The sequence below is a fragment of the Ostrinia nubilalis genome, chromosome 27 (genome assembly GCF_963855985.1).
Source record: "Ostrinia nubilalis chromosome 27, ilOstNubi1.1, whole genome shotgun sequence".
Lineage (NCBI taxonomy): Eukaryota > Metazoa > Arthropoda > Insecta > Lepidoptera > Crambidae > Ostrinia > Ostrinia nubilalis.
Genome location: NC_087114.1, coordinates 1,237,885 through 1,258,901, shown reverse-complemented (window position 1 = coordinate 1,258,901; position 21,017 = coordinate 1,237,885). Strand labels below are relative to the sequence as shown.

General features: G+C 46.2%; 1 protein-coding gene across 1 annotated transcript in view; it reads right to left on the bottom strand.

Moving 5' to 3' along the window:
- The window catches only part of LOC135084738 (uncharacterized), an 82,178-nt gene that overhangs the window by 2,383 nt on the left and 58,778 nt on the right, over positions 1–21,017 (bottom strand). The window contains exons 13-19 of the mRNA XM_063979477.1: positions 12,599–12,677; positions 12,013–12,150; positions 7,421–7,546; positions 6,071–6,179; positions 3,137–3,211; positions 1,343–1,425; positions 588–676 (exon numbers count right to left, since the gene is read on the bottom strand). Of these exons, the coding sequence (XP_063835547.1) occupies positions 588–676; positions 1,343–1,425; positions 3,137–3,211; positions 6,071–6,179; positions 7,421–7,546; positions 12,013–12,150; positions 12,599–12,677 (699 nt within the window). The remainder of the gene's footprint in view (positions 1–587; positions 677–1,342; positions 1,426–3,136; positions 3,212–6,070; positions 6,180–7,420; positions 7,547–12,012; positions 12,151–12,598; positions 12,678–21,017) is intronic.

The following is a 21,017-nucleotide window of genomic DNA, read 5'->3' as shown; positions in this document are numbered from 1 at the left end:
CAATTACCTTAAAAATAATGACATCGGTCTTAATAGGACGGACATGTTTAAACTAGTTAATTACTTACGTTATGCAGTTTCAATGACAGTTAACTTTCCCTGGGACAAACCTGACCTTTACTGGTTGGATTATTGGCGGTCAAGCTGTAGATCCTGGCTACACAGGAGTTGCAGCGGTGGGAACGAGAGTTGGGAATAGTTCCGTAAGGAAAAGAAAGAAAATTAATCTGGTTTTATTATTTGTTTGCTCTGTTGTTGTGGATTCTTTAACCACCTTCAAAATCATTATCAGGTGAGATTCAGGTCAAGATTATCTCCAATGTGGGTAAAAATAACGAAAAAGTTTCAATTCAACCCCCCAAAATATTAAGTGACATTAGCCTAAACCGCGCCGCGTACCGGAAAACGCAGCGTGGGACGTCCACCTACAAGGTGGACCGACGACATCGTAAAGGTAGCAGGGAAGCGCTGGACGCAGGCCGCTACCAATCGATCAACGTGGAAAACATTGGGGGAGGCCTATGTTCAGCAGTGGACGTCCTATGGCTGAAATGATGATGATGATGATTTGCCTAAAAGACACTTACCATACAAATTGTGTTGAGATGCAGCTGTATTAGCCCGGGAAGCCACCGTGTTCAATGTTCCAGTGTGGTGGCTGCCGTGTAAACCCATCCTGTAATGATAAACGAACAATTTTCACTGATTTTATAATGACAATGAAACAGGTTACAATAACTCCTAAAACAACTCTATGTCAGAAGCTTAATGGAGAGCAGGTCGTTGGACTGATTTTATAAGGTCTAGCTCATGACTAAGTCAGTGCTTGAGGTCCGGTTTCCACCAAGACTGAGGGGAGCGTCTCTGTTCCTGTCTGAGAATCGATCAATCTGATCGATTCTCAGACATTCAGGAAACCAGGAAATCTGACTGGTTACTCAAAACACTTCTCCGCTGCGCTCCGCCTTGGTGGAAACCAAGCCTGAGGCATGAGAACGGTACGGTAGAGTGCTTTTGTGACGTCAAACGTCAGCGAGACTTCAGAAGTTATGTCATATGATATTTTAATGACACCGAGAAACTTACTACCTTTGTCATCAATATGTACCTAACTGTAACACAGTTCAGAAGGCGTAGTGCGAGTTTACGTCAAACGCATTCGATGTCAACTGGTTAAAAAAGTGACATTAAATTTGTACAGCGTCCCTAGCGGAAACTTTCAAGAACTAAAATCTTCATACATTTTTAATGCAATCGCTAGTGATGACGTTTGATGTAAAATCACACTCAGCCCTCAGATCCAAAAAAACTTATTTATTAAGTAAATATTTGCATAACACACCTGGGCATGGGTACTGGTGGAAGCGTAGGGTACCCTCCGAAAAGAGCTGATGACGGCCTCGTCGCCATCGTCTGAGCTTCCGTCTGGGGACAAATCATGGTTTAGAACAAAAAGATAAAATGCATATGTCAACGTGAAATTGTGAACTCTGTCAGTTTATAATATAACGCGTTAGATTGTAAACTAACAGTGGGTTAGGTTAGGTTAGATTGTAATTTAACTACGTCAAATTATAATCTGACGGAATTCACAATTTTACGGTGACACATACAAATCGTAAGTACTTAAAGTCATCATGATATAAATCTTAAAAGTTATATAAAGTTTAAAAAAACTAATAATAGAGGTTGTAAAAATCATAATATAAATCATAAAAGTTTTAGTCATTATTTATGTCATAAAAATCATAATATAAGTCATAAAAGTAATTTATCCCCGTGGATATCATAAAAAGCGATAAAGAGACAATGAGGGTTTTCGCGAATGAAAGATCCGCTAGATGGCGGGACGTGGATGTAGGGTCTGACTGCTGCGTGATTGGTGGATTTTGACATATTTATTTATTTATTAATTTATTTATTTATTTAAACTTTAGCACACAAAGAAACAATGCACTGTGGCGGACTTAATGCCGGATGGCATTCTCTGACATATCTGTCAATGTCATGTCAAAAATAACTAATCATGCAGCATTTGGACCTCGCGTCTACGTATTGCCATCTGGCGGATTTTTCATTCGCGAAAACCCTCATTATGCAAACATTAGACCTCTCCAACCTAAGGTCAAATCCTCCATTGCCTCTAGAGGGTCGTGCTCCTGCAGTGGAGACTAAAAATGACCCGGTAATGATGATCTTTTAAACCTATAACTGGACCTTTTTCAAACCTTAAGACAAGGGAATAATAAATAAATAAATAAATAAATAAATAAATAAATAAATAAAAAATGTATTTATTGCCTTCGAACCATTAGACATAGGTAGGTACATAATAATAATAATATAATATACAGGGTGGAAACGATAAGTGATCTCACTCGATTATTTCTAAACTATACAAGATATCAATAAACTAGTTATTGATCCTGAAAGTGCTTCATGAGCTCTATTAAACGGTATTAATAATAGGTTACAGAATAAACTGGATCTATCCGAAACTTCAATGTTTCCAGCTTCCATACATTTGGTAAAGTCACATTATTTTAAAAACTACATATGATATCGTAAAACTGATTACTGATTCTAAAAGTGCTTCACAAGCTCTATCCAATGGTATCAATAATAGGTTACAGAATAAACTGGATCTAACCAAAAATTCAATGTTTCCTTCTTCCATACATTTAGTACTACCACAGTCATGACACTCATCTCTTGACAATATTATAGCAAGTAAAGCCTAAAACCAATGTTTTTCATTAATAATTTAAAATAAGAATACAATTTACGAGTTTATTTTAAGTATTTATTATTAAATTAAAAAAATTACACTTCTAATATTGTGTGTCTGGCATACATTTTGTATGGAAGCTGGAAACATTGAATTTTCAGATAGATCCAGTTTATTCTGTAACTTATTATTGGTACCGTTTGAAAGAGCTCATTAAGCACTTTCAGGATCAGTAACCAGTTTTTTAATATCTTGTATAGTTAAGAAATAATCCAGTGAGATCACTTAACGTTTCCACCCTGTATTTATTTAATGTTATGAGTTACAAAAATATGCCCTCTTAAATAAGCTTAAAATATAGTGGGATATATATTCCCACTGTCGTAAAAAGGTAAGTTAAGTACTTACCGCATAGTGGTTGGCCTGCGCTTGCGCCATAGCTTCTGCTATCTGCGCCCACCTCATCCTTTCTTCCAATGTCACCTAAACAAAGAGAGAAATTTAAAATATGTCAACCCAAATTACTATGGTTTTATTATTTACATACATCAGATTTCTTCTTTATAAACCACTTTATTCCAGACCTGAAGACATAGTGAAGTGAAGGCATAGTTTTGAATTCGTAAATTATATTTTTTTGTCAATTGAATTCGCGACCTGATGTGACCAGAATTAGGGTAGGGTGAATTACTTAGTCTTCATTAAACACAAAATATTTTTGGAGGATCGTTTTTGAAAGTTCATAAATTAATGTTTTATCAAGATGAATAGTTAATTTTAGTCAACTACCTCAGCTAATTTTACCACCAATCCGAAACTAAGTCGATTTTCAGGTGTCAGAATATTATTTAGTTACATCTTATTTATATTGGTGTCAACTGTGCAATAAACTTAAGAGCGCTTTCACATTAGGGCGTTAGAAGGAATCATGCATCCGCTGTCACATAGTATGAAATTTTCAGTAGCGCGTCTGTCGCGCGTTTGTCGCGCTGCTAAATCGCCTATCAAATCAAATCAAATCAAATTTCTTTATTTGCGTAATTCCAGGTACAGTCACGGAATGAAAAGGTTCGTCAGTTTTCAAATTGATTCCTTCATCGCGAGCACATATTACCTTTTGAAACTATGTTATAATAACAAGCGCTGGCGATGCTAATGGATCAGCCAGAATACACATAGGGCAATTACAGTTGGCAGAGGTTGAGCGCTCACTTGCAAAGCTGAAGCCCAAAAGGTCTGCTGGTCCTGATGGGATTCCAGTTTATATTTTTAGGGATTGTCGTGGTATGTTGGCTGAGCCATTGCTATATATTTACAATAGGTGCTTAAGCGACGGGGTGTTTCCAGACATTTGGAAAACTACACGCGTGGTTCCAGTCCCTAAGGGCGGTTCATGTGGTACTTCAGTTGATGGTTACCGACCGGTAGCAGTGTTATCGACGCCTGCTAAGGTGTTTGAGTCGGCAATTCAAAAAAGTATGTTGGATCAAGTAAGTGCACAGTTAACTGACGTACAGCACGGCTTCCGACCGGGTCGTAGTACAACAAGTAATCTCCTGAACTATGTATCGGAAATAATACCTGCTGTAGACAGTGAAAAGGGACAAGTAGACGCAGCATACTTCGACTTTCGCAAGGCATTCGATGTTGTGGACAATGATATCCTTCTTCGGAAGTTGGCTGCTATCGGTTGCACGCCTCAGCTGTTATGGTTTTTAGCAAGTTACATGAGAGATCGAAAACAGTACGTTGAATACGCTGGTTGCCGGTCTGAACCATATTTCGTTAGATCAGGAGTGAGTCAGGGCAGCAACCTTGGGCCGCTTCAGTTTATCATAATGATAAATGATCTGCCGGAGGTTGTGAGATATTCAAAGTGCCTACTCTTTGCAGATGATCTTAAATTGTTTTTGCCAATCAAAGATGAAAAGGACCGCGAGCGGTTGCAAAGGGATATTGACGAGGTTGTGGCATGGAGTGAAAACAACAAGCTGCAATTTAATGTTTCAAAGTGTATCATGATATCCTTTGCAAGAACTCGTAGTCCTATACACTTCAACTACAATGTAAACCAGGTGCCTATGAAGAGAGTTACTGGAGTGAGAGACTTGGGGGTCTGGTTTACAGATGATCTAAGATTTCAAGACCATATAACTAATGTATGTAAGAAAGCATACAGAAACTTGGGACTCATACTCCGTAGAGTTCACGATTTCACCAGCATCTCAGCCATTGTAGCCCTATACAATGCCCTTGTGAGAAGCCATCTTGAATTTAATTCTGTAGTGTGGGCTCCACACCAAATACATTACAACCTTATATTGGAGCGCATACAGAATAAATTTACTAGGTATCTGTATATGAGGAAATATGGGGTGTACCCCTTCTATCCATTGATGTACCCTAATTTATTTGTATTGGGTATGGTAGGATACAATGAGTTGCGGGTGCGTAGGAACTTTGCTCTGGCGTTGTATATATTCAAAGTAATGAGAGGTAAAGTGCTTAACGAGGTAATATTGGGAAAGATAGGGTTCTGCGTGCCCGACAGGTACGTGGAGCGGCGCCGCCGGCCGCCGCTGCTGGCGGTGCCGCGCGGGCGCACGCAGCTGCAGAGCAGGGCGGCGCTGACGCTCACACTGCACACCCTCAATGAACTAGCTGAACGGATTGACTTGTTTCATTGTACTCTGGGTGAATTCACAAAGATGACGCTTTTTAATATATGTTACTCTTAGGTTTATTTGTATATTTTCATTTAATTTACTTATATTACTATTGTTACGTTCCTGTCATATTTCGCTTGTCTATTGTATTGGATTTCTGTAAAAATAGGCTTAAGCTTGGAAATAAATAAATAAATAAATGTTACAGAATAATCTCGAGATAGAGAAAATAATCTTTAACTGTTCGCAAGTAAAGTTCAAAATTATTCAGATCAAAGTTGTTTGACGATTTATCTTGTCAAGAAGATTATCATGATTGATAAACTAAAACCTTCTTGTTGATTCAACCTGCCATTATTATGTCTATTAAATAAAATAAAACTATTGTCAATTGGTTGGTGATGACAATCACTGCATTGCACTGACGGGATAGAAGAATAAACAAGCAAAACCTTATTCGTTAGCAAACGTCATATTTATTTAAATGTTAGCAGTACTGTTTCTTGTACTGTTATGTTGGCAGGTTTGACTCTTACAGTACCTAGTGCAAGCGAAAACCGACACTAAGGTGACGAACCTTTTCATTCCGCGACTGTACATAAGTGATCTTACATAGATTTGGTGAAAGCGCTCTAAACGTCTTATCTTGTCGTAATCGAACCCTGAACTCTCATACCTGGTAGGGCGGCTGGCCGACCGGCGGCGTCTTGATGGTGTTGGCCGCCATGTAATTGAACACCGGCGACCCCATACCCATGGCCTTCTGCTCGCGGGACCACTTGCGGCTGGGGATTGGAGATATTATATTATTATCGTAGTCTGAGTAATAATTTGAAGAAGAAAAGAGAGAAATGTTATTCAGTGACAAAAAAATGACAGTAACAAAACTAAACTTAATAAAATAACGAGCGTATCACCGAAATGACATCATGCAGAGGTAGGTGGAGGTAGGTACGGAATTTGCTCAATGGAATTTGATGCTGCCATTTCCCTCCATCGTAAAACTATGATATGTTTTGTCCACTCTCTGTCCATTCACAATTCATTCATCGTGCTTTACCGTTAGTTCGTTATCCACTTTTCATAACCTAGTCATCCCCTCCTCATAACCTAGTCATCCCCTACTGATACATAACCTAGTCGTCCCCTCCTCATAACCCAGTCATCCCCTCCTCATAACCCAGTTATCCCCTACTCATAACCCAGTCATCCCCTACTCATAACCCAGTCGTCCCCTACTCATAACCTAGTCATCCCCTACTCAAAACCTAGTCATCCCCTACTCATAACCTAGGCATCCCCTACTCAAAACCTAGTCATCCCCTAATCATGACCTAGTCATCCCCTACTCATAACCTAGTTATCCCCTATTCATAACCTAGTCGTCCCCTACTCATAACCTAGTCGTCCCCTACTCATAACCTAGTCATCCCCTACTCAAAACATAGTCATCCCCTAATCATGACCTAGTCATCCCCTACTCATAACCTAGTTATCCCCTATTCATAACCTAGTCGTCCCCTACTCATAACCTAGTCGTCCCCTACTCATAACCTAGTCGTCCCCTACTCATAACCTAGTCGTCCCCTACTCATAACCTAGTCGTCCCCTACTCATAACCTAGTCGTCCCCTACTCATAACCTAGTCGTCCCCTACTCATAACCTAGTCATCCCCTACTCATAACCTAGTCGTCCCCTACTCATAAGCTAGTCATCACCTACTCATAACCCAGTCATCCCCTACTCATAACCTAGTCATCCCCTACTCGTCCTAGTTCCCAAGCTATAACCTAACCGTCCGCCAGTTATCACCTAGTTCACTCACTTACAACTTACAAGACCGTAGGGCGATGAACGTGCCAGCCATTAATTCGCCTTTTCTATTCACTTCATTTCACTCATCAACCACCAATCAACTCGTCGTCTCCTAGCCGTTACTTAGTATTTCATGGTCCACTAGCCATAACCTATTGACCATAAACCATAACCCAGTTGTCCCCTAACCATCTTCCTTGGTCCACTCACCTCCAAGACAGCAAGGCAGCGAGTGTCAGCGCGATCACAAGCGCGGCAGCGAGGGAAGCCCCCACTGCTACGCCTACCACTTCGCCGTCAACCTCACACGTCGACCCGTAGTACCCTGAAGAACAGCTGCAACAAACACATTGTCGGGTCATTTAGTTTCCACTGCCAATTAACCAGAAGGAAATGTTGAATATAATTTTACTCACGAAATAGTTGATCTAAAAAGGTTTTAGTGTGTGAAATCACAACGCACTTCCCATCATTATCATCAACAGCCTTTTACAGTCCACTGCTGGACTATGAGCCTCTTCCACAATAGTGGAGGGTTTTGCCATAATCCCCACGCTTGGCAGGCGGGTTGGAGATCGCAGTTTAAAAGATTGATGTTTGTCAGAGAGCGCTGCTGCCCGTTCTCTGTTTGATGTGTAGTCCCTAAGTCGCCTCTTACGACACCCGCGGGAAGAGTAGGGGTTGGTGACATCATCATCATCATTTCAGCCAGATTATGTCCACTGCTGAATGTAGACGTTAATTATTTCCGTATGGACCGGTAGTTGCTGCATCCAGCGCCTTTCTGAAATTTTTATAAGGTCATCTATGACGACGAATGACGACTATGGACGACCGACGTCCCAAGCTGCGTTTGTCAATACCTACGTGGCCTCAGCTCTTGCTGCCCCATCGGCCATCAGTGCTCCATTCTGCTGATTCGTAAAGAAATACCACGTATGGAGACGAACACAAACGTTAACAAAGCGTAGCCCTGAAACAATGAACCTTATTCCCACCTACAGTAAGGTTGGTTGTTGCTATATTTGCAGACGCCGCGCTCGTTGCAGTGCGAAGCGGGACAAACTCGACTGGCGTGGAACTACATGTAGCTCTACAACAATGAACCTTAATCCTACTTGCAGTAAGATTGCTTTTTTTTCTGTACCTACAGCTAAAGCCTGGTCCGTGAGCACGTAGAATCCCGTCCAATGACCCCAAGCTACCCATCCTTATCGCTCGCGCGTAATTATATTGCTGTCGCGACTGTGTGACGGGCGCCCGCAGTGAGTGTGCGAGCGCGACAGCAATATAATTACGCGCGAGCGGTTGGGGTGACGACGGGGCGGGGGGTGCTAAGAATCCCCGGAGGAGGAATAGCTACCACCACAAACGACAACTGGCCCTCGTAACACACAACATCCGCACCCTGAGGTCCGACGAAAAGATTATAGAGCTGGAAGATGAATTAAGTAGGTTGCGATGGAGTATTATAGGGCTATCAGAAGTCCGACGAGAGGGCGAGGACACGATAACCCTGAAATCCGGCAACCTGCTTTACTACCGGGAGGGCGAACAACTGTCCCAAGGTGGTGTCGGGTTTCTCGTCCACAAGTCCCTCATTAACAACATCATTACCATCGGAAGTGTGTCGAGCAGGGTTGCATACCTGATACTCAGAGTATCCAAAAGGTACTCGTTGAAGGTAATCCAGGTATACGCACCGACCTCTACACACCCAGATGAAGAAGTGGAAGCTATGTATGAGGACATAAGTAGGGCCATACATGCAACTAAAACCCACTTCAATGTCGTTATGGGGGACTTCAACGCTAAACTGGGCATGCGAGGTGATGATGAGCTGAGAGTGGGGCAATATGGATATGGGCGACGGAACCCCAGGGGACAGAGGCTGGCCGAGTTCCTGGAAAAGGAGAATCTCTATGCGATGAACTCCTTCTTTCAGAAGCCGCCTCACAGGAAGTGGACCTGGATGAGTCCCGATGGTTCCACGAGAAATGAGATCGACTTCATTATGACCACAAAGCGACGAATGTTTAGCGATGTCTCCGTGATCAACAGGGTGAAAACCGGTAGTGATCACCGGATAGTCAGAGGCATACTAAACATTAACGTCAAGCTGGAGAGGTCCCGTTTGATGAAGTCTACGCTCCGCCCCTCTAATGCTCATATTCACTGCCCCGAGAGCTTTCAGCTCGAGTTGTCGAATCGCTTTGCATGCCTGGAAAATTGCGAGTCAGTGGACGAGATAAATAACAGGTTCGTAGAAACTGTCCAAGCGGTCGGGTCGAAATTTTTTAGACCACGACGTAAAAATAAACCGCAAAAGCTATCCGACCTTACCCTCAAACTCAAGGCTGAAAGACGTTCAATGACACTGCAGACCTCCGTTGACGCTAAGGCATATCGGCAGCTCAATAGACAGATATGGAAGTCCTTGCGACATGATGTTCGCAACTTTAATACTAATAGTATTAAAGAGGCGATAGAGCGGAACCAAGGCTCCAAAGTGTTTGCAAGAGACAATTCTATTGGGCAAAGCCAGCTGACGAAGCTGAAGACGGCAGACGGTAGTGTAACGTCAACAAAAGCCGAGGTTCTGGGTGAGATCGAAAGGTTTTATGGACAGTTATATACCTCGGTCACCAAACCTGTTGATAGCTCAGCCACAGATCCAAGAGCTAAGCTAACCCGACACTATACCGAGGATATCCCGGATATCAGCCTATACGAGATTAGGATGGCTCTCAAACAACTTAAGAACAGCAAGGCACCGGGTGATGACGGAATAACCTCGGAGCTTCTGAACGCGGGTGGTACACCGATACTGAAGTTCCTTCAGAGGCTCTTTAACTCCGTTTTACTCGAGGGAATAACGCCAGAGGCATGGAACAGAAGCGTGGTGGTGCTTTTCTTCAAGAAAGGAGATAACACCTTACTGAAGAATTACAGACCCATCTCGCTTCTGAGCCATGTTTACAAGCTGTTTTCGAGAGTCATCACGAATCGTCTCGCACGTAGGTTCGATGACTTCCAGCCTCCCGAACAAGCCGGTTTCCGGAAAGGTTATAGTACCATAGACCACATCCATACGCTGCGGCAGGTTATACAGAAGACTGAGGAGTATAACTTGCCACTATGCTTGGCGTTCGTGGACTATGAGAAGGCCTTTGATTCGATTGAGACGTGGGCAGTGCTGCAGTCTCTCCAGCGGTGCCGTATCGACTATCGGTACATCGAGGTACTAAAGTGCTTGTACAAAAACGCCACCATGTCGGTCCGAGTACAGGAGCAAAGCACGAGGGCGATTCCTCTACAGCGAGGCGTAAGACAGGGAGATGTTATATCTCCGAAACTCTTCACCGCGGCATTGGAAGACGCTTTCAAACTCCTGGAATGGAAAGGATACGGCATAAACGTTAACGGCGAGTACATCACTCACCTTCGGTTTGCCGACGATATCGTGGTCATGGCAGAATCGCTGGAGGACCTCGGCACCATGCTCGAAGACCTTAATCGAGTTTCCCAACAGGTGGGCCTTCGGATGAACATGGACAAAACGAAGCTTATGTCGAACGTCCATGTTGCGCCCTACCCGGTGTCGGTTGGGAGCTCGATTCTTGAGATTGTTGACAAGTATGTCTACCTCGGACAAACGATCCAGCTAGGTAGAAGGAGGTCAATCGTCGAATCCAACTCGGCTGGGCAGCGTTCGGGAAACTACGCAACATCTTTTCGTCCAAAATACCCCAGTGCCTGAAGACGAAAGTCTACAACCAATGTGTGTTACCTGTGATGACTTATGGCTCGGAAACGTGGCCCCTCACTATAGGCCTTATACAGAAGCTCAAAGTTGCACAGCGTGCTATGGAGAGGGCTATGCTCGGTGTTTCTTTACGAGATCGAATCAGAAATGAGGAGATCCGTAAACGAACTAAAGTCGCTGACATAGCCCGACGGATCAGCAAGCTGAAGTGGCAGTGGGCTGGGCACATAGTACGCAGAACTGACGGCCGATGGGGCAGCAAGGTTCTGGAATGGAGGCCACGTACCGGAAAACGCAGCGTGGGACGTCCACCCACAAGGTGGACCGATGACCTGATAAAGGTAGCGGGAAGGCGCTGGATGCAGGCCGCTACCAACCGTGCGATGTGGAAGTCATTGGGGGAGGCCTATGTTCAGCAGTGGACGTCCTGTGGCTGAAATGATGATGATGATGATGATGATAGGGATGGGTAGCTTGGGGTCATTGGGCGGGATTCTACGTGCTCACGGACCAGGCTTTACCACATTCGCACAAAGTTTGGCGGCAGTAAGCTACATGTTGCTAAGCAACAATGAACCGTATTCCTACCTGCAGTAAGGCTGATTATTGCTGTATTTGCAAACGCCGCGCTCGTTGCAGTGTGAAGCGGCGCAGGCGCGACAAACTCGACTGGCGTGGAACTACATGTAGTTCTACAGTAATGAACCTTAATCCTACCTGCAGTAAGATTGTTTTTTTTTTGTACCTACAGCTAAAGCCTGGTCCGTGGCAAGTAGAATCCCGTCCAATGACCCCAAGCTACCCATCCTTATCGCTCGCGCGTAATTATTATATTGCTGTCGCGACTGTGCGACGGGCGCCCGCAGTGAGTGTGCGAGCGCGACAGCAATATAATTACGCGCGAGCGATAGGGATGGGTAGCTTGGGGTCATTGGACGGGATTCTACGTGCTCACGGACCAGGCTTTACCACATTCGCACAAAGTTTGGCAGCAGTAAGCCACATGTTGCCAAGCAACAATGAACCGTATTCCTACCTGCAGTAAGGCTGGTTGTTGCTGTACTTGCACACGCCGCGCTCGTTGCAGTGTGAAGCGGCGCAAGCGCGGCAGTATCGGCCGGCGCGATGTGCTACTCCCGCTGACTCGTCTAGCGTCGTATCGGGACATGCGCATCTGAAAAGTTATGAAGTTTTGAGTGGATATTTATACAGGGCCTTTCTTGGCAGGTTATTTGGGTGTGAGGAAAAACTGGAAAAATTCGGATAGATCCGGTTTATTCTAAATCGTTATTGTTACCGGTACCGTTTGAAAGAGTACGTGAAACACCTTCAGGATCAGTAACTAGTTTTTTGATATCTTGTACAATTTAGAAATAATCAAGTCGTTCACATCAATCACATCGTTTAAGCCCTGTATAAACAAACTCTACACCTTAGTCAAAATGTGTATAGTCCGGTCCGCGGTCCGGTCCGGTACTTTAGCTCAGCCATCCATCAGACGTGAATGTGACAGCTCTGTTACAACACAAGTCTCACCCCCTTCTATGCTCGTGTCAAGAGGACTCCTGACTCACGAGTGAATTCACCACTAGTTCAGTCGTCGATAGGGATCATAAACTCACCTAAATCCTCCGAAAGTATTGGTGCAGGTGGCCAGCTCGTGACAGTCATTCAGCTCTGGAGAAGCACACTCGTCCACGTCTGCAACAAAGGTGTATACATTATACAAACTAGTAGAGTTGAGTTAGCAATGGGTACAGATGAGTCCATAGAACCTAGGAAAAATATTCTGGTAGGAAAAATTTAGATGAGATGATGGTAGCTAGCCTGTCGAACTTAAAACAAGCCCTACCACCAACAGAGTAAAAAGTTTTGCCCCTTCTGGGAATCAAACCCGAGACCTTTCAAATACCGCTGGCCAGAGTGCTCAGTGAGAAAAAAAAAGTTTGCCTAATAGACTGAAGACGGCCCTAGATCTGTATTCTGTACCTTTTAAGGACAGTTGCTCTGTTTTCCCAGTGGCAAAGAAGGGCTTGCTTAAGGTCTAGGGTCTCCTATAGCTTGAAGAGTGGAAGACGCTCCTGTATCTGTACCTTTCAAATGCTGCTGCTTTGAGTGTCCTGTGTTTAGTGCCTAGTGGGAAAGAAAGGCCTGCTTATGGCCAAGAGTCCCCAATAGCTTGAAGAGTTGAAGAAGGTCCTGGATTTGTCCTTTCAGATGCTGCTGCCCTAAGGCTAGCACCTCTTTCCCTATTGGGCTCTTTCTCTATACTATGGCCCAATAGGATGAAGAGTTGAAGACAGTCCTGTATCTGTACCTTTCAAATGCTGCTGCTTTGAGTGTCCTGTGTTTAGTGCCTAGTGGGAAAGAAAGGCCTGCTTATGGCCAAGAGTCCCCAATAGCTTGAAGAGTTGAAGAAGGTCCTGGATTTGTCCTTTCAGATGCTGCTGCCCTAAGGCTAGCACCTCTTTCCCTATTGGGCTCTTTCTCTATACTATGGCCCAATAGGATGAAGAGTTGAAGACAGTCCTGTATCTGTACCTTCCAAATGCTGCTGCTTTGAGTGTCCTGTCTTTGGCAGCTGTCCAGGGTGCTGCCTAGTGGGAAACAAGACCATGTCTGTCTCTAATATCTCCAAGAGACTATAGACCTGTATCTGACCTGTCAAAGTCAGCTGCTGAGTGCCTAGTGAGAAAGAGAGGCTTGCCTATATCCTCAAGCGGTCCGCTATAGTCTAAGCCTTGTATCTGACCTGTGAGAGGCAGCACGCTGCCGGCGGGCGAGTCCACGAACAGCTTGGAGGCGCCGACGTTGTTGGAGCGGCGCCGGATCACGCCCAGCAGGGGCTTCTGCTCTGCACGTCTGTTCTGTATGTCCACGGCCGGCCGGAGCGTCGAGGGGGATCCTTACAACTACACTAGGGCCCCCAATAGCTTATAGACAGTTCTGGGTCTCCTAGTTGTGGGACTAGCGCCTCCAATATAGCTAGTTACGACATTGGTACACCCAGCAGACTAAAGACAACCCCAGATCAACCTTTCCAAAGACAGCGGCTGGAGAGTCGAGGGGGTTTTGAATTTGAATTTGAATTTGAATTTGAATTTGAATTCCTTACATCTACGATAGAGCCCCCAGTAGCTTAAGACAGCCCTGTGTTGCCTAGTTATGATACTAGAGCCCCCAATAGACCTAGGTACAACACCGGGGCCCCAATAGACTAAAGACCCTCTAGATCTATCTTTCTAAAAGCAGTTGCCCCGAGTGTCCAGTGGAACAGAGGTGCTTGGCTATTTCCCAGAAATCCCTAGTAACTTAAAGGCCCTTGATCTGTTTCTTTCAAGGGCAGCCGTCAAGAGTACCTAGTGGAAGAGTCGCCTAGCTATAGCCTTGTACCTCCAGCAGACTAATGATGATCCTAGATCTGTATTTTCCAGGGGCAGCTGTCTAGGATGCCTAGTGGGGAACAAGGGACTTTCCAATGGCCTAGATCCGTAATAAGTTTAAGACCCTGGACCTTAGGCCGGCCTACAGCTTGGTCCTCAATAGTCTAAGACCTGTATCTACCTGTGAGAGGCAGCACGCTGCCGGCGGGCGAGTCCACGAACAGCTTGGAGGCGCCGACGTTGTTGGAGCGGCGCCGGATCACGCCCAGCAGGTGCTTCTGTACGTCCGTGGCTACCGCCGGCCGGAGAGTCTCCGGGGTTTCTTGCATCTACGCTAGAGACCCCAGTAGCTTAAAGACAGCCCTGGGTTGCCATAGTTATTATAATACTAGAGCCCCTAATAGACCTAGTTACATCACAGAGACACACCCAGTAGATTAAAGACGACCCCAGATTAGGCCTTTCAAAAACAGCTACCCAGAGTGTCCAAAGGGAATGAGGGACCTGCTTTATGGACTAGAGCCCTCCAGTAGAAAGACAGCCCTGGATCTGACATTTCAAGGTGCCAGCAGACTGCTAGTAGCTTGCATCTATCGCCGTAGTTACAGCACTAGGACCCTCAATAGACTAAAGACCCTGTATCTTAAAGGCAGCTGCCCAGAATAACCAATGGGAAAGGGAGTCTCTGGTAGACTGAAGGCTCTGGATCTGTACCTTTCAAGAGCATCTATCTAGATTCTGCCCTAGGAGTGTCCTGTTTCCTGTCCAGGGTGCCTAATGGGGAAGAAGGACTTGGCTATATTCTCAATGGCCTATGATCCTGTATCTGACCTGTGAGAGGCAGCACGCTGCCGGCGGGCGAGTCCACGAACAGCTTGGAGGCGCCGACGTTGTTGGAGCGGCGCCGGATCACGCCCAGCAGGTGCTTCTGTACGTCTGTCGCTACAGCCGGCCGGAGGGTCGAGGGGCATCCTTATATCTACTCTAGAGACCCCAGTAGCTTAAAGAAAGCCCTAGGTCGCCCTAATTAGAATACTAGTCCTCCTAATAGATCTAGTTACGACACAGGAGCCCCCAGTAGATTTAAGATGGTTCTAGATCTGACCTTACAAAGACAGCTGTCTAGAGTATCCAGTGAGAAAGACTAGGGGCATGCCAATGTCATAAGTCTCTAATAGACTGAAGATGGCCTAGCATCTCCACCTTGCAAAGACAGCTACCCAGAATGTCCAATGAAACCGAGGGACCTGCTTATAGACTAGAGCCCCCCATAGGGTGAAGACAGCCCTGGATCTGACGTTTTAAGTTGCAGCACGCTGCCAGTAGCTTGCATCTATCGCCGTAGTTACAGCACTAGGACCCTCAATAGACTAAATACCCTGTATCTTAAAAGGCAGCTGCACAGAGTAATCAATGGGAAAGGGAGTCTTTAGAATACACCAAAGGACCTGGATACGTACCTTTCGAGAGCAGCTATCTAGGGTATCCAGTGGGAAAGAAAGGCCTGCTTATGGTGTAGAGACCACAATAAGTGTCAAGTCAAGTGTTATAGACGATCCTGGATCTGACCTTTCAAATGCCTTGAGGTCTTGAAGGCCTTGAGTGTCCTCTTTCTTCTTTTTTAGCAGCTGTCCAGGGTGCGTAGTTCGGAAGAAGGACCTGGCTATATCCTCAATGGCCTATGATCCTGAATCTGACCTGTAAGAGGCAGCACGCTGCCGGCGGGCGAGTCGACGAACAGCTTGGAGGCGCCGACGTTGTTGGAGCGACGCCGGATCACGCCCAGCAGGTGGCACCTTTTAAAGACAGCTGCCTAGAGTATCCAATGGGAAAGAAAATTTCTTATGGTCCAGGGTCTCCAATAGGTCGAAGAGTGGAAGATGCTCCTGGATCTGACCTTCTAAATGCTGCTGCCTTGAGTGTCTTGTCTTTTGCAGCTGTCCAGAGTGCCTAGTGTGAAAGACGGGCCTGGCCAAAGCCTAGATCTCCAACAGACTGAAGGCCCTGTACAAAGAAAGGCCTGCGTTTAGCCTAAGTCCCTAATAGGTTCAAGACGGTTCTAGATCTGACCTTACAAAGACAGCTGTCTAGAGTATCCAGTGAGAAAGACTAGGGGCATGCCAATGTCATAAGTCTCTAATAGACTGAAGATGGCCTAGCATCTCCACCTTGCAAAGACAGCTACCCAGAATGTCCAATGAAACCGAGGGACCTGCTTATAGACTAGAGCCCCCCATAGGGTGAAGACAGCCCTGGATCTGACGTTTTAAGTTGCAGCACGCTGCCAGTAGCTTACATCTATCGCCGTAGTTACAGCACTAGGACCCTCAATAGACTAAATACCCTGTATCTTAAAAGGCAGCTGCCCAGAGTAACTAATGGGAAAGGGAGTATCTAGTAGACTGAAGGCCATGGATCTGTACCTTTCAAGAGCATCTATCTAGATTCTGCCCTAGGAGTGTCCTGTTTCTTCATCTTTCGCAGCTGTCCAGGGTGCCTAGTGGGAAAGAAGAGCTTGGCTATGGACCCCTAGGCTATAGACCTGTGTCTGACCTGTGAGAGGCAGCACGCTGCCGGCGGGCGAGTCCACGAACAGCTTGGAGGCGCCGACGTTGTTGGAGCGGCGCCGGATCACGCCCAGCAGGTGCTTCTGTACGTCTGTTGCTACCGCCGGCCGGAGCGTCGAGAGGCATCCTTATATCTACTCTAGAGCCCCCAGTAGCTTAAAGACAGCCCTAAGTCGCCGTAGTTAGAATAATAGTCCCCCCAATAGACCTAGTTACGGCACTCAGTAGATTTAAGAATACCTCAGGTCAGGCCTTTCAAAGACAGCTGCCCAGAGTGTCTAATGAGAAAATAAAGGCCTGCGCTTAGTCAAGGTCCCTAGTAGCTTAAAGACAGCCATAAGTCACCCTAGTCAGAATAATAGTCCCTCGAATAGACCTAGTTACGGCACTAGGATACACTCAGTAGATTTCAGAATATCTCAGGTCAGGCCTTTCAAAGACAGCTGTCCAGAGTGTCTAGTGAGAAAGAAAGGCCTGCGTTTAGCCTAGGTCCCTAGTAGGTTAAAGACAGCCCAGTATCTGTACCTATTAAGGACAGCTGCCCAGATTTCCCAGTGGGAAAGAAGGGCCTGCTTATGGCCTAGACTCTCCAATAGGTTGAAGAGTTGAAGACAGTCCTGTATACCTTCTAAGTGCTGCTGCCTTGAGTGTCCTGTATTTGGCAGCTGTCCAGGGTGCCTAGTGGTAAAGAAGATCCTGCCTGTGTCTCTAAAAGACTGAAGGCACTAAATCTGACCTGTGAGACCTATATCCCCAATAGCCCAAGTCTCTAAAAGACAGAAGGTACTAGTATGTTTAGCTGCTGTCCAGAGTGCCTAGTGGTAAGAAAGGCCTACCTAAGACCTAGGTTCTTAACAGCTTAATGACTAGGATCTGACCTGTGAGAGGCAGCACGCTGCCGGCGGGCGAGTCCACGAACAGCTTGGAGGCGCCGACGTTGTTGGAGCGGCGCCGGATCACGCCCAGCAGGTGCTTCTGTACGTCTGTCGCTACAGCCGGCCGGAGGGTCGAGGGGCATCCTTATATCTACTCTAGAGACCCCAGTAGCTTAAAGAAAGCCCTAGGTCGCCCTAATTAGAATACTAGTCCTCCTAATAGATCTAGTTACGACACAGGAGCCCCCAGTAGATTTAAGATGGTTCTAGATCTGACCTTACAAAGACAGCTGTCTAGAGTATCCAGTGAGAAAGACTAGGGGCATGCCAATGTCATAAGTCTCTAATAGACTGAAGATGGCCTAGCATCTCCACCTTGCAAAGACAGCTACCCAGAATGTCCAATGAAACCGAGGGACCTGCTTATAGACTAGAGCCCCCCATAGGGTGAAGACAGCCCTGGATCTGACGTTTTAAGTTGCAGCACGCTGCCAGTAGCTTGCATCTATCGCCGTAGTTACAGCACTAGGACCCTCAATAGACTAAATACCCTGTATCTTAAAAGGCAGCTGCACAGAGTAATCAATGGGAAAGGGAGTCTTTAGAATACACCAAAGGACCTGGATACGTACCTTTCGAGAGCAGCTATCTAGGGTATCCAGTGGGAAAGAAAGGCCTGCTTATGGTGTAGAGACCACAATAAGTGTCAAGTCAAGTGTTATAGACGATCCTGGATCTGACCTTTCAAATGCCTTGAGGTCTTGAAGGCCTTGAGTGTCCTCTTTCTTCTTTTTTAGCAGCTGTCCAGGGTGCGTAGTTCGGAAGAAGGACCTGGCTATATCCTCAATGGCCTATGATCCTGAATCTGACCTGTAAGAGGCAGCACGCTGCCGGCGGGCGAGTCGACGAACAGCTTGGAGGCGCCGACGTTGTTGGAGCGACGCCGGATCACGCCCAGCAGGTGGCACCTTTTAAAGACAGCTGCCTAGAGTATCCAATGGGAAAGAAAATTTCTTATGGTCCAGGGTCTCCAATAGGTCGAAGAGTGGAAGATGCTCCTGGATCTGACCTTCTAAATGCTGCTGCCTTGAGTGTCTTGTCTTTTGCAGCTGTCCAGAGTGCCTAGTGTGAAAGACGGGCCTGGCCAAAGCCTAGATCTCCAACAGACTGAAGGCCCTGTACAAAGAAAGGCCTGCGTTTAGCCTAAGTCCCTAATAGGTTCAAGACGGTTCTAGATCTGACCTTACAAAGACAGCTGTCTAGAGTATCCAGTGAGAAAGACTAGGGGCATGCCAATGTCATAAGTCTCTAATAGACTGAAGATGGCCTAGCATCTCCACCTTGCAAAGACAGCTACCCAGAATGTCCAATGAAACCGAGGGACCTGCTTATAGACTAGAGCCCCCCATAGGGTGAAGACAGCCCTGGATCTGACGTTTTAAGTTGCAGCACGCTGCCAGTAGCTTACATCTATCGCCGTAGTTACAGCACTAGGACCCTCAATAGACTAAATACCCTGTATCTTAAAAGGCAGCTGCCCAGAGTAACTAATGGGAAAGGGAGTATCTAGTAGACTGAAGGCCATGGATCTGTACCTTTCAAGAGCATCTATCTAGATTCTGCCCTAGGAGTGTCCTGTTTCTTCATCTTTCGCAGCTGTCCAGGGTGCCTAGTGGGAAAGAAGAGCTTGGCTATGGACCCCTAGGCTATAGACCTGTGTCTGACCTGTGAGAGGCAGCACGCTGCCGGCGGGCGAGTCCACGAACAGCTTGGAGGCGCCGACGTTGTTGGAGCGGCGCCGGATCACGCCCAGCAGGTGCTTCTGTACGTCTGTTGCTACCGCCGGCCGGAGCGTCGAGAGGCATCCTTATATCTACTCTAGAGCCCCCAGTAGCTTAAAGACAGCCCTAAGTCGCCGTAGTTAGAATAATAGTCCCCCCAATAGACCTAGTTACGGCACTCAGTAGATTTAAGAATACCTCAGGTCAGGCCTTTCAAAGACAGCTGCCCAGAGTGTCTAATGAGAAAATAAAGGCCTGCGCTTAGTCAAGGTCCCTAGTAGCTTAAAGACAGCCATAAGTCACCCTAGTCAGAATAATAGTCCCTCGAATAGACCTAGTTACGGCACTAGGATACACTCAGTAGATTTCAGAATATCTCAGGTCAGGCCTTTCAAAGACAGCTGTCCAGAGTGTCTAGTGAGAAAGAAAGGCCTGCGTTTAGCCTAGGTCCCTAGTAGGTTAAAGACAGCCCAGTATCTGTACCTATTAAGGACAGCTGCCCAGATTTCCCAGTGGGAAAGAAGGGCCTGCTTATGGCCTAGACTCTCCAATAGGTTGAAGAGTTGAAGACAGTCCTGTATACCTTCTAAGTGCTGCTGCCTTGAGTGTCCTGTATTTGGCAGCTGTCCAGGGTGCCTAGTGGTAAAGAAGATCCTGCCTGTGTCTCTAAAAGACTGAAGGCACTAAATCTGACCTGTGAGACCTATATCCCCAATAGCCCAAGTCTCTAAAAGACAGAAGGTACTAGTATGTTTAGCTGCTGTCCAGAGTGCCTAGTGGTAAGAAAGGCCTACCTAAGACCTAGGTTCTTAACAGCTTAATGACTAGGATCTGACCTGTGAGAGGCAGCACGCTGCCGGCGGGCGAGTCCACGAACAGCTTGGAGGCGCCGACGTTGTTGGAGCGGCGCCGGATCACGCCCAGCAGGTGCTTCTGTACGTCTGTCGCTACAGCCGGCCGGAGGGTCGAGGGGCATCCTTATATCTACTCTAGAGACCCCAGTAGCTTAAAGAAAGCCCTAGGTCGCCCTAATTAGAATACTAGTCCTCCTAATAGATCTAGTTACGACACAGGAGCCCCCAGTAGATTTAAGATGGTTCTAGATCTGACCTTACAAAGACAGCTGTCTAGAGTATCCAGTGAGAAAGACTAGGGGCATGCCAATGTCATAAGTCTCTAATAGACTGAAGATGGCCTAGCATCTCCACCTTGCAAAGACAGCTACCCAGAATGTCCAATGAAACCGAGGGACCTGCTTATAGACTAGAGCCCCCCATAGGGTGAAGACAGCCCTGGATCTGACGTTTTAAGTTGCAGCACGCTGCCAGTAGCTTGCATCTATCGCCGTAGTTACAGCACTAGGACCCTCAATAGACTAAATACCCTGTATCTTAAAAGGCAGCTGCACAGAGTAATCAATGGGAAAGGGAGTCTT